This window comes from Pantherophis guttatus, chromosome 1 (genome assembly GCF_059756535.1).
Source record: "Pantherophis guttatus breed Tessera chromosome 1, ASM5975653v1, whole genome shotgun sequence".
Classification (NCBI taxonomy): Eukaryota; Metazoa; Chordata; class Lepidosauria; order Squamata; family Colubridae; genus Pantherophis; species Pantherophis guttatus.
Genome location: NC_142063.1, coordinates 87970565 through 87984681, shown reverse-complemented (window position 1 = coordinate 87984681; position 14117 = coordinate 87970565). Strand labels below are relative to the sequence as shown.

Here is a 14117-nt window from a genome sequence, read left to right as displayed (position 1 = left end):
TAGAGAAAAAGCATATAGAAAAAATTGCAATATTCTTTTCACTTGTTTTATTGATTGAGAATTTATTTATTCAGCATATGGCACTAGCATTATTTGTTACCATTTCACCTAGATTAGTAAAACACAATAAAATATAAATGTTAAAGAGATCTATGTTGAAATACCAATGTCTAGGCCATCTAACATATTGATTGAGGAGTGTATATATAAATAAAAAGGACTGTTTAGTCCTGCATCCAGTGTTATCTGAATGATTTTCCATTTCCATAAGCCCTGTTGGGAGTCGGGTGACATCCAAATTTGATAAATACATAAATGAGGAATTTTCTTGGCTTTCTTTTCTGATATTTGCTCTGGAGAAGTTTTCAATCATTTGGATCAGATATGAAAATTGCAGAGAAAAGTGGGAAAATCAGCAATGTTCAATTGCTAATTGCTTAGTGCAGAGGTGTCAAACTCAAGGCCCGTGGGCTAGATCCAGCCCACGGGATGCTTAAATCTGGCCGGTGGGCTGCCCTGGAAAAAGTGAAGGACTGGCCCATGGTGCCTTTGCCAATGAAAACGGAGCTCGGGGGCGGCACAGGATCCTCGCGAGCTCAGTTTTTGGTCACAATGGCCTCCTGCAACCCTCTGGCAGTGAAAACAGAGCTCAGGAGGGCAGCCCTCCCGAGCTCCGTTTTCACTGGCAGAGGGTTGCAGAAGGCAGTCGTAGCTGAATACAGAGCTTGGGAGCCCATTTTCGCTGGCATAGCGCTTGGGCCGCCACAGGCGCCCCTGACATGAATGATGTCAAGCTGGCCATGCCCACCCTGGCCACACCCACCCCAAACCCAACCCTGATGCAGCCCTGAATGAAATTGAGTTTGACACCCCTGTCTTAGCGCTAATGGAAGACCACGATGGGATCCAATCATATCCTTAAAACGAGAACTTGATGCAAGATAGTTTTTAAAATGTAATACATTTAAATGTAGAAATAAAAGTATCTACCACCAAGTGGTTTTTCTGCTAAAGATTTCCTTTAGTGTTGTTTCTTTAATTATAAAACTTTTATCAAACCATCTTACTTGAAATATTCTTCACTGCCACTGACAAAAGTCTTGTTGTTGACATGGCTGGTATAATTGACCATTGTCAAGTTTGGATAGGCACTCATACAGAAAGTAGAGTTCTTTATTTGCAACTTGGGATGGTCACCAATGATGCAGGAATCTGACAAAAGAAGCAAATCAAAAGGTTAATGCTATGGACCAAATTATATTCATATATGACTGTTGGGGAATCATAATTAAGAAACTACACTTTATGGGTGAAAATGTATTTCAGTTCACATATTTATAGGTAGTCCTTGACTTAAAGCACAGTTGGAACCAAAATTTCCATTACTAAGCAAGGAGGTTGTTAAGGGAGTCACACCCAATAGTTACAAATCTTTTTTTCCCCCCAAATCACTGTAGTTATACAGTGTATTACTATTACATGCTTGTTAAGCAAATCAATGACTTGTCAGAAACAGGCTGGGAAGGTTGCAAATGGTAATATATGATCCCGGGATGCTATGACAGTGATAGAGATACAGGTGAAACTTGAAAAATTAGAATATCGTGCAAAAGTTCATTTATTTCAGTAATGCAACTTAAAAGGTGAAACTAATATATGAGATAGACTCATTACATGCAAAGCGAGATAGTTCAAGCCTTGATTTGTCATAATTTTGATGATTATGGCTTACAGCTCATGAAAACCCCAAATTCACAATCTCAGAAAATTAGAATATTACATGAAATCAATAAAACAAGGATTCTACGGACCTCTGAAAAGTATAAGCATGCATATGTACTCAGTACTTGATTTGGGCCCCTTTTGCATCAATTACTGCCTCAATGTGGCGTGGCATGGATGCTATCAGCCTGTGGCACTGCTGAGGTGTTATGGAAGACCAGGATGCTTAAATTATTTGTCAAAATTATAACAAATCAAGGCTTGAACTATCTCGCTTTGCATGTTATGAGTCTATCTCATATATTAGTTTCACCTTTTAAGTTGCATTACTGAAATAAATGAACTTTTGCACGATATTCTAATTTTTCGAGTTTCACCTGTACATGCTAGTTGCCAAGTGCCTGAGTTTTGATCACATGACTATGGGAATGTTGTGACAAGTCTCACTGTGAAGACCATAAGTCTCTTTTTTTCAGTTCTGTTGTAATTTCAAATTATTGCTAAACTAATGGTTGTAAGTCAAGGATTACCTTATTTGTATACAAATACAATCTCATGATCATAACAACCCTCTTAATATTTTGAACCACCTCTGCAAGCACTTTTGGTAGTGCCCCTACCCTGGGAAATAACTCCCCCAAGAAATTAGTTTGGTGTGAACTTTGCCATTCTTTAACAAACCTATCAAAATAAAGTTGTTCTGTAGGGTTTCTGGAAATTAACATTGCTCATATTTGGGTAATTGTCTATAGTTACATTAATATGCTTAATGTTTATTTGAAATATTTTATCATGTAATTTTATTTATAGTGTTTAATATCACCATTTAAACTGAAAACAATTTGCAAAATTCAGTAATATACATACATAATAAATAAATCCAATGTTCCAATATAAGCAACCTGTGTTTTATTAATCACCAATCGGGTTCAAAACTGATTATTTATTTTACTCTGCTCTTAATAAACTAGTTTACTGTATATAGTTTGTTTCTCTGCATAAAAATAATTAAAAATTAGCAACATTATAAGACAAAGTAACATGTTTTAAATCAGTATAGTTGATTTAAATCAGAACAGTTAAACCCTCTTTTTAAAAGCCATCCCGAGCTGCTATATCAGTGAGATGAGTGACATAGAAATATATATCATTTCTTAAGTTTCAAAAAAGCAATAAAATACAAATTAACATAAAGGGAAAAGAGGGAGTAAAAAGGAAAGTAACAAAAATACATAAAATAAATTTATATAAAAAGTGACCTCCAACTTTCTTCAATACAGAGACAATTGATGAACTACAACAAGGCCTCTATTAACTTTAAGGAAATAATATCAATACCTTAAAATCTTTATAATATGAATAACCAATATTCAAAAAAATTCATATATTCTTAGTTTAATTTGAATTTAACGTATGAAAACCTATTAACTATAAATAAATCATAGCCATATATTTGACAGCACAGTTGAATCTTTATAAAAATATAATACAGGATCAGACCTGCTCTCTTCATTTTGTTTTTTAAAGTCAATTTTTCTGTTTTCCAGCAGTAAGGCTCCTGTATATTAATAATTACAGAATTTCAGCAGATTCAGTTTAAGTCAGTGTCAAAATGTTGCAATTGCAAAAATGCTCCAATCAACAAAATTAGTAAAACTATTATATTTGTCGGCCATATAATACCATAACTTGGCACATTTAACCTTTTTTAATAAAATGGGCAAAACTATCAATTGTCAGCTTTAGGGTTGACATCAATTAGTTAGAATTACTAAGAAATTATTAGGAAAAACTATCAATGCAAAAAGCACAAAAACTAGAAAACTGCTATGTCCTTGTTGTGAAGTCAAATATTTATATGTCCACCATTTTCAAATCCTGGTATGTAATTGCTATTACAAAGTTCAAAGTGTTTTACAAATGACATATAAATAATTTTTGGTGTTATATCTCAAACTACCAGCAGAGGGAAGAATAGTTGTATGCTATCCTTCCACACTTTTTTTTTTTTTTTATGTTTCCTATATTTATTTGGGAGTTAAATACTTTTTTGAATTGCAAAAAAATGTATTTGATTCTATATGTCTCATGTTATAATCCCCCTAAATAAATAGCTGCTTCTTATTTTCTAAGCAGCACATTTTTATTTATATTGCAACCAGCCTTCCTTCCTTTGAGAACCTGTATGCTGCACGAGCCAGAAAGAGGGGTAAGAAAATATCTGAAATTGAGATAGAATTCCAACCCAATCCAGATTTTGGGGAAGGGATTATCGATGCTACCAAATTTCCAAATCACAAAAATTATATTAATTGAAATTTGAGATTCATTCATTGAAGATGCTGTTGAATGCATATTTGTAATATTTGTAAATAGCATCTTAAAATTATTGCACTGGTTCTCCGAAAATCTATAAAACAATGGAATGCTATGTATAATCTACTCAGGAGAATTTCTCATTCAGTGTAATGCGATTTACTCACTGGTAAATGTGTCCATAATATTACACACAAGACATTTGTATTTATAGAACTAGGTTATATGTGGGACCACCTCTCCCCTATTACATCCATTTAGTCCATCAGGATAGGAAGTTAGGGCATATTATGGGCCCCGTTGATTAGGGATTATCATCTGGTGGGACCACAAAAAAGGGCCTTCTCAGCGGTAGCCCTTTCTTTGTGGAATATCATTCTCCCCCCGAGGTACGGTTGGCCCCCACTCTGCTCCTTTTCTGGAAGGCCTTAAAAATGTGGTTTTGTCAGCGGACCTGGGGACCACAAATGGAGATCGAACTGATCAAGTGGTGGTTACTGCTATGAGGGGTAGGGTGGAAATTTTTTTAATGGATTGAATTATATGGTGTATTTTTTAAGTTTTGTAAGCTGCCTATTTGTGAGTTGGGTGGCTATATAAATTTGTTCAACAAATAAATTGTTACTGTTGTCTCTTTGATGGTAGTCCTAAAAGGTGCATTATAGTAAAGCATATATAGGATATATAGCAGAATATAGAACCTCTGGTCACAAACACTTCTGACCACGACCAAATCGGATTCCGACCAAAAAATGCACATTTTTTTTTCATGACCGATTTCCCCTTCCACGCCATTTTTTTTTTTTTTTTGTAAGTGCCAAATTTCCAAAATTATGTTCGGTTCACGATCAAATCGGTTTGTGACCAAAGATATGGAACAAATGATGGTCGTGACCAGAGGTTCTACTGTATGTGTAAGATGGATTGACTTGTCTTGTTTTGACCATATCTGAGCATGAGCAAGATCTCAGAGTGACATATAAGGTCATTTTTGCTGCACTGCAGCAAGCTTGGCTTTTGTTTTGTTTTTTGTTTTTTTAATACAGCTTAGTTTTCTTGAGTTGGTAATTTGCCTGCACTAAATAATTCAAGTCAGCAGAGGGAGCAACCTTTTTGCAGCAGGAAACGGAATAATCTTTGCATAACTACAGAAAATTGAGGCGTTTCAAGTTTTTACATAAGCAATTAAATATCCAAGAATTCAATAAATTTGCTTGTTTTTATGATACCAAAATTGTTTTAAGAAATAAGACAAAACATTCTAGTTGCACAAATGAATTGTGCTTCCTCTTAATACATATCTAATATGATTTTGAATTTGTTCAATTGTAGAATGGGCAAAAGCTGTTATTTATTTCTTTTTTTTAACTTTGCAAAGCAAATTATTGATTTACAGGATGTTTTAAATAACTCTACCACTTTTTTTTTCTTTCCACTCATTCATGTAAATATTTTTTTTTCTTCCATTCAATCATGTCCAATTCTCACAGCTTGCCTGGACATGTCCCTGCAGTTTTCTTGTTTTTCTTTTGTTTTTTAGATTTTTTTTAAAAAATCCCCCCCTCCCTTTATTATTTATAACTCAAAACAGAGAACATATCGGCTAATCCTTCCTACTCCTATTTTCCTCATAATCGCCACTCTGTGAGGTGGGTTGTGCTGAGAGAAGTGTGACTGCCCAGAATCTCCCAGTCAGCTTTCATACCAGTGGTGAAATCCTGCTGGTTCTGTCCGATTCATGCAAACTGGTAGCAGCAGCGGCATGTGGTTCGGCGAACCGGTAGTGGTGGCAGTACGAGGCTCCACCCACCTACCCAGATGTCTTTACTTCCTTGTTTTAAGGAAGTAACCCATTTTTGACCTTCTGCGCATGCACAGAAGTCTTTGTGCATGCTCAGACGGTCAAAAATTGGATGTGACAATGGCGCGCACACACTTCCGAACCGGTAGGGAAGGTAAGTAGATTTCACCTCTGTTTCATACCTAACATAGGACAAGAACATTTGTATTTATCTTAATAGCAAAGTGGCTCAGGAATGCTCTAAAATCTAAAGTAAGTTCTCTTGCAGTCTATAGTCTCATTGAGTTCCCACCTTTGGATCTAAAGGAAACATATCAAGAGGGGAGTAATTTTTTTATATAGCAGAAAGCATGGATAATGCTATAAACTACAGAACGTTGGGACCATATATAGCACAAAATTCTATAAAGAAATACATAAAATATTTTTAAAAAGAATTTTAGAACTAAGAAAAATGTCCTTTAGCATCTTGCAGCAGTAAGCTGAAAAATAAAATAAAATAAATTCTGAGGCCTCCTAAGAGTGAGCTTAAAAAAAAAGAAAGTAGAAAAACCTTTTGCAGGGAAAAATAACTTAAGGAACTTTTTAAAAAGTTAAGGTAAAATATAGATTGACATAGTATCGGTTCATTTTTATTTTAAAAACATATGTATATTACACCTTTCAAATTTAACTCTTCTCAGACTGATTTACTAACGTCATTTTTTCTTTTGCATTTCTGTTCCTGAGCACACGTGTATCTATTCTGTAAACCTTCAAACTGTATTAATACTAGTAGTAGTAATTATTACTAGTAGTAGTAATACTACTACTGACTAGTATTCATGTTTAGGGATCAGAAGATACACTCCACTTATATATGCAATATATATATATATATCACTATTTGAAAATAGTTTTCTTTCACATTGCTCTTATTGCACTGGAAATAGTGTATTTATCCTTAATTAGGCAATTCTTTTCCAGCTGTTTTAAAAGAGTGTGTGCTTTTAATATACCTACCCACACATACACACTTCATTAGCATGATTAAATCAGATGGATTCCTTACTTGGAATGAATTATTTGAAGAATTATTTGAAAAAGCCTTAGTAAGGCTTTTTTTGTTGTTGTTGTTATGACAGAGTTCACTTAAACTGCCAAGCACTGTTCTGTGAGTTTTCTTTATAACATTCTTACCCAGGGGAATCTACAATTAATTCCATCAACAGTGAGCTTGTCAGGACATTAAAGACCCATAAAATATGTACTGATTTTAACTTGAGTCACGTTATATTAAGTGATGATTTTGTGATTATTAGTTGTATGACCCAATTTAGTACAGTCTTCAAGCTAGAAACCAGAAGACAGGGAGTTCTAGTTCAGCTTGACTGGGTGACCTTGGGAAAGTGACCCAGTCACTTTCTCTCAACTGAAGTGGCAAACCACTTCTGAAAAACCTTGCCAAGGAAACGGCAGAGACTTGTCCAGACAGTCTCTAAGAATGGGATACAATTGATTGAAAGAAAATAATATTTCTAGATCATTGGCTTTTTAGTTTTAACGTTTTAATTATTTAATACTGATATGATGAAGATGTAGATAACTAAACTATTTGTTATTGGTATTTATAAATGCAGCATTAAGACTTTCTAATGAATAGAATAGAATAGAATAGAATAGAATAGAATAGAATAGAATAGAATAGAATAGAATAGAATAGAATAGAATAGAATAGGAGTAGAGTAGAGTAGAGTAGAATAGAATAGAATAGAATAGAATAGAATAGAATAGAATAGAATAGAATAGAATAGAATAGAATAGGAGTAGAGTAGAGTAGAGTAGAGTAGAGTAGAGTAGAGTAGAATAGAATAGAATAGAATAGAATAGAATAGAATAGAATAGAATAGAATAGAATAGAATAGAATAGAATAGAATAGAATAACAGAGTTGGATTGAGATTGAGATTAATTCTGTAATAATGGATATAATGGATTGAGATTAGTTCAACAAAAACGGTTCACCATATAAAATAATAGGCCAGCAAAACAAAGGTAGAATTTTTAATACCCTTTGATTTTTTTTTAATCAAGTCAGCAGCAGGATACCTACTAGTGACTTATAATTTATTTTAAAGTCATCTAATCATTACTGTTCCAAAATATCAGTGAGGAAAGGACAGGCTTTGTATGGAGCAGAATTGTTAATTTACAGTAACAGATCTCTGAATATTTATTTATTTATTTATTTATTTATTTATTTATTTATTTATTTATTTATTTTTTCAAACTTCTATACCGCCCTTCTCCTTTCGGACTCAGGGCGGTGAACAGCCAAGATAAAAAACATTTATACATAAAAGTTAAAAATAGATTTAAAATAATTAAATAAATTTGGCCCGTAATTTAAAAGTTATCAATTTAAAATCCATATCAAATTTTAAAACCAACCATGCTTTAGCTTGTTACAGGTATAGTACAGATCAGTAGCATAACAGGAATGTGAGCTTTAAAAATATAAAAGAAAAGCATGCCCCAACTTACCTAACAAAAGTTTGTTTTTATCTCTACAATCAGGTGTATTCCACAGATTATTACAGGAAGCCCAAGGTAACACAGGTACAAAGGATGAAAAAAGGTAGAAAAGTGTATAGCACAATATAATATTATAATATATGGCTATTAGGACAGAGATAATCAGCATTGCAATGCCACAACCTGAAAAAATAAATAAAAGAGATATGATACCATCTCGTTTTATACTCTTGGGATCTAAAGATAATGAGAAAATCAACTAATCCTATGCAACTACTGTATTTTGTCCACCAAGAACATTAATTTTGAGTCTTTTTATAGGAGACAGTTCAATATGCAGCCCCGTTCTATTTTATTTCTAATCACAAGTTGACTGACTGAATTACGCTCAAAGTAAATACATATTTGATTCTAGCTTGCACCAAATTGCCATCATTCACATATAATGGTTTATCAGGTTAAGTACATCAGGATGAATACCTTGCAATAAAATTTTTAATGCATCAAAGCATGCATCCTTGAATCTTGCTGTGCATTTTCCATCCTCCCTATATAAATATGATGAACATGGTTTGCATGGGGTTTTTTTTAAAGTACGCAAAGTACTATACTGCAGTATTACATGTGTTGGATTCAATCAGAATGCTGCAGCTACACTCTCCTGCTGTGGAATGCAGTAAAGGTTCACTAAAGCAGGAGAAGTGCTGCATTATTACCAAATCAGTCAAGGCAAGGTCCATTCAAGGTCAAAATAAGACTGCAAAGCATCAGCCGCTGCTCTCTCACAGCGCCACCCACAGATCAAAATCATGTCCTGTCTCTTGATTAAACTGAAGTTAATCCACAATTTCCTAATTTCTGAAAAGCACAGGAAGTAATCCATTTCAGAAGCTTACCTTGTAAGGCAGGGATGGCTTTCCAGACAGACACAGGTCCCTGACTAGCAAATTGTCCCAGAGAAACTTCCAATAAAAAGATAGGAATTCCAGCCAGAGCCAACATTGTCAAATAGGGAATAAGAAATGCACCTAAATAGGAAAAAAAAAAAAAAGGACCAAGTGGGAGAAACCTTAAACACAGAAAACAACCAATCCTCCTTTCTTGTTGCTGCTTTACAGTTTTACGTATTTCATCTCACAAAATTTTATGGAATTAAGATATTTAACCTTTAATAAATGTTGCCAAATTGGCACCCGATTGGAGCTGTGTGGAATTACAACTCCAATTGTTGTCCACCAGCTAAGTTAAAAGATGCCAAGTTGAGGAAACCTGTCTTAGAAATTTACATTTCTGCCCAGTTGGAGTGGGGCAACATGGACTGTATATTGATCAAAAACAGACATAATTCTTTGGGAATCAGAACAACAGGCATCAATGGGATTTAATCTGGCTGTCATTGATCAATATTCTATTATTGAATAGGTTTACCTTAAATAGCATTAAATCTGGATTTTATTAATGACTGGCTTTAAACCACAGGCTTAGCCATAGTTAATTTATTAATTTTTTTCTTCAATTAATTCAGTTGAAAGTTTCACATATTGTATTATCCCAGAAAATTAAATACATAGCTTGATTTCATACATGTTAGACTAAAAGGTGGCAAACTAGCTTGCAACTCAGTGCCTAATACACACCCCATCACTAAATAAAGCAAGGTTTACAAACTACAGTGGTTAGGTTTGCTCAATATGTTAATCCAATACGTTATGGATTAACATAACATATGATCCAGAGTTTGTTTTTTCATCCACAACTGTAAGTTTTATTTTTCCCCCAACTGACTTAACTTTTAGGCAAAACGAGGCAGTTGATTCAGTATGTATAGAAGGGGCAAAATATCAAGGGACAAACGTCTATGTACCATTCTGCCCCCTACAGGTCTACGACATTAATCCACAGAGAACAACATTATCCTACTGTCAGTAAGATTAAACCAGTCCATATTTCTAACTGAACTGAGAAATACAAAGGGTCTCTCTTTAGTACATTATTAGCACAACTCGGTGCATTTCTTATACATAGCACCCTCATTTTGAAAATATGGACTGGTTTGTAGCATTTATTTCGATATACTTTCCAGAGGACTCTGACAGATGAAGAAAGGATTGATCGTGTGATCATGTCCCCCCTAAAAGATAGGGGAGAAGTGTTTACACACCATGTCTTAGTGTTGGATTAAGCAAGAACATCTGATTATTTTCGTGGAATATGAATGGTCATGATAATGCAGGCTGGTTCTGGAGTAAGATAAACTGAGATTATACAATCAAGGGGGAAATGGGCACATTAATATACTCTGGTTGCAGTATAACTTGCATTCACAAAAAGGGCCAAACTTCAGGTAAGTTCAGGTAAGTACTGAAAAGTAATTTCAGGTAGCTGAAAGCCAGTCAAGAGACTAACTCTAACAACTTCTATTCTGAAAGAAAATTATTTTTTTAGAAGAATTCTTTAATCCCTTTATTATATATGGTGGTAAAATATATCTAATAGTTCTTCCTCCTCCTATTTTCCCCATAAAAACAGCTCTGTGAGGTGAGTTGGGCTGAGAGTGAGTGACTGGGCCAAAGATGCCCAACCAGCTTTCATGTCTAAGGCAGGACTAGCACTCACAGTCTCCTATTTTCTAACCTGGTGTTTAACCATGAGATTTTACTGGATGTGTTGCCAAGAACGACAAACCTTCAACAATGGTTACACACTTTGGCAGCTTACTGAACATCACAAAGAAGCAACTGCTGGTCAACCGTGTCTCTAAACTCCAAACAAAGCAAGGTCGGGCCTCCTTAGTACTTGGATGGGAGACCACCAAGGGATTTCAGGACCGTAAGCTAGCTCAGGGCTTCTCAACTTTGGCAGCTTGAACATGGAGTTGAAGTCCAGACATCTTCAAGCTGCCAACGGTTGAGAAACACTGAGCTAGATTGCAAAGTCAAAAAAAAAAAAATCCCAAGAGAGGGAGTAGCCAACCATTTCAGTTCCCTTGCCAAGGAAACTATACAGATGTGTCCCCCCAATCTAATTCAGGGCATCTTTACCTCTATCACAAATAAGCTTCATTCCCCAACTAAAAAGCTAAAGACTCCTCATAAAGGCACCGGTTAGGCTTAGGAAAAACTTCACAGGATGTCTATGGAGATTCTCAGTCATTCAGGTCATGATTGTCCCAAAGGCAGGGGTGCAGGTTCTGACAGGTTCTGGAGAACCGGTAGCGGAAATTTTGAGCAGTTCAGAGAACTGACAAATACCACCTCTGGCTGGCCCCCGAGTGGGGTGGGAATGGAGATTTTGCAGTATCCTTCCCCTGCCACGCCCACCAAGCCAGGCCCATAGAACCGGTAGTAAAAACAATTTGAATTCCACCACTGGCCAAAGGTCCTTCCCCCCCCCCCAAGAGGCAAGTGGATTTTCTTGTTTTTCTTTGAAGAAGCATCTTGGATGAGAAGTGAAACGCCTTCAAAGAAAAACAAGAGAGGGCAGTTGCCTCTTGGGAAAAAAAATAATAAAAGCACCTTTGGGATTCCAAGGGATGACTTCCCAACAGTACCCCCCTTCTCGACACGACCGTCTCTAAATCAGCCACTCCCCCAATCTGCCTTTTCTCTCTCTCTCTCTCTCTCTCTCCCTCCCTCCCTCCCTCCCTCCCTCCCCCCCCCCCTCTCTCTCTCTCGGTATTTCATGGGGATTTTTTTTTCGGCCCTGCGTTGAACAAGGAAGACGTGGGTTGCTGCCACCGCCGCCGGCCTTGCTGCAGGTGGCGAGGCTAATTCAATTAAGGCTAATCATTTTTCTCATCATCACCTACAACTGCGCCTCGGAGGTAGCTGGAGTGTGACGGCAGGAAACCCGGGGACCGGTTTAGGCAAAATAATAATAATAATAATAATAATAATAATAATAATAATAATAATAATAATAATAATAATAATAATAATAATAATAATAATAATAATAATAAAAAACCCAAAGCGAAGCCAACGGGACCGAAAGCCGCGCAGCCTTTAAACGCATTTTTAAAAACACGACCGGCTTGCTGGGATACGGCGCTCGGATGCTACAGCGGGACAAGAGCGCACAGCGGCTGGATCGGTTTCACACCCCAGCGCGCGGATTTTTGCACACACTCAGTTGTCCTAAAGGTGCTTTTTTCTTTTCTTTTCAGGAGGCAACTGGACTTTCTTGTTTGTCCTTTGAAGACGTTTTGCTTCTCATCCAAAAAAAGCTTCTTCGGTTCTGACGGGATAGTGAGGAATGGAAGGATTTATATTCCTTGCACATAAAAAAGATTTATATTTCTTCAAAGAAAAAAAAAAACAAAGAAAGTCCAATGGCCTCCTGAAAAAAAGCACCTTCAGCACAACCAGGACCTGGATGACTGAGAATCTCTACAGACACAAACTCCGTTCTTAAAGCCAACCGCACTTGCTGGGACGCCTCAAAAGAGCAAACCACTCTTTAGCCCTTTGGGTTAGGCAGATAGAGAGGTGGGGGGGGACCTCGCTTTCGTCGCGCCAAAAACAGCCCGATTTGTCTCGAGACTGTATCCTGAGGCTCGGACTTCTAACCTAAACCCAGGCAGCAGTAAAGAAGATGAACGAAAAGTTTCCACGTTCGGGATCGTTCGGGGTTTTTTTGCAAACCAGGTGAGCTAGGCTCAACCTTGAATTGAAAGGGAAGCGAAGGACGCAACTGTGCTCGCAGGTCCCTGAGTCCGGGTCCCATTCAGTGCACATTGGCGTCAGTGCCCGCTAAGCACAACGAATTCCCTTCTGGATATCAACTGCGCCAGTTGGTTTTGGGTGTATGATTTTCGATCAGCTCCACTAAATTAGAAATCCGTTCCCAAGTCATATTCTACAACGCCTGGACCTCGGTTTTCTAGATACAACGCCGAGATATGTCGTATTATTTTCACTTTCTCGGTTGCTCTGTTCATAATAGAAATAGAGACTGACACCCTTTAATAATGATTGAAAATAGTAGAGAAAAAAGAATAACTACAATGCAACCCTTTATATATGTGCTCACGCGGTCGGTGGGATTTATTCCTTGCTAAATGTGTGCAAAATTGCACTGGTCAGCTTTTTCCACCACTGAAGTTATCCTAGGTAACCTATTTATCTTTATTAACATTGTTCTGTAGAAAACGGGAAAAGCAACTCAATATTTTGTAGGAAAAAATGTATTTTCTTTCAAGTAAATCTGAAACGTCTACTCCAAAACTATTTAAAACTATAATTTATAAAGAGAAAACTAATGTTTATCACAGTATGCATTGCTTAGTAGGTAAGTAGTGTTGGCATTGATATAAGGCTACCAGATCTGGATCACAAAAAGTCAGGCAACCTCTAGATGGTAACCAAGAGTTTTATGTATCTGTAGGAAGGTGTCATTTGTTCTAAAAGGAATGAACAGCATATTTACATAAATAAGTAATCCTTTATGTTTTTAGTCTAAAAATGGCCATTCTAACCCATAGTCTTCAGCAGTTTTACTGTTATTTCTTAAACTCATTAAGTTTAGCAGAATTTACATTGGTTCGTTCTTTACTTTTAAGCATTTCCTCCCTTCACTGAGGAATGAAATAAGTGCAAATATATTTTCTAATTCAGAATGAACACACTGAAGAATGGGAAAGGGTTAAGGAGCCTAAGGATTTTTTTGCTGCTCATGTCAAAATGAGAACCAGCCTCCATCATCACTTTCTCATGTCCGAAGGATGGCAGTGAGAAGTCCTTATAATCTATTTTTGTCTCCTTGTA

At 36.3% G+C, this 14117-nt stretch overlaps 1 protein-coding gene across 1 annotated transcript in view; it reads right to left on the bottom strand.

The window, feature by feature from the left end:
* The window catches only part of SLC6A5 (solute carrier family 6 member 5), a 74789-nt gene that overhangs the window by 41191 nt on the left and 19481 nt on the right, over window positions 1-14117 (bottom strand). The window contains exons 4-6 of the mRNA XM_087882800.1: window positions 9249-9380; window positions 8362-8535; window positions 1068-1212 (exon numbers count right to left, since the gene is read on the bottom strand). Of these exons, the coding sequence (XP_087738926.1) occupies window positions 1068-1212; window positions 8362-8535; window positions 9249-9380 (451 nt within the window). The remainder of the gene's footprint in view (window positions 1-1067; window positions 1213-8361; window positions 8536-9248; window positions 9381-14117) is intronic.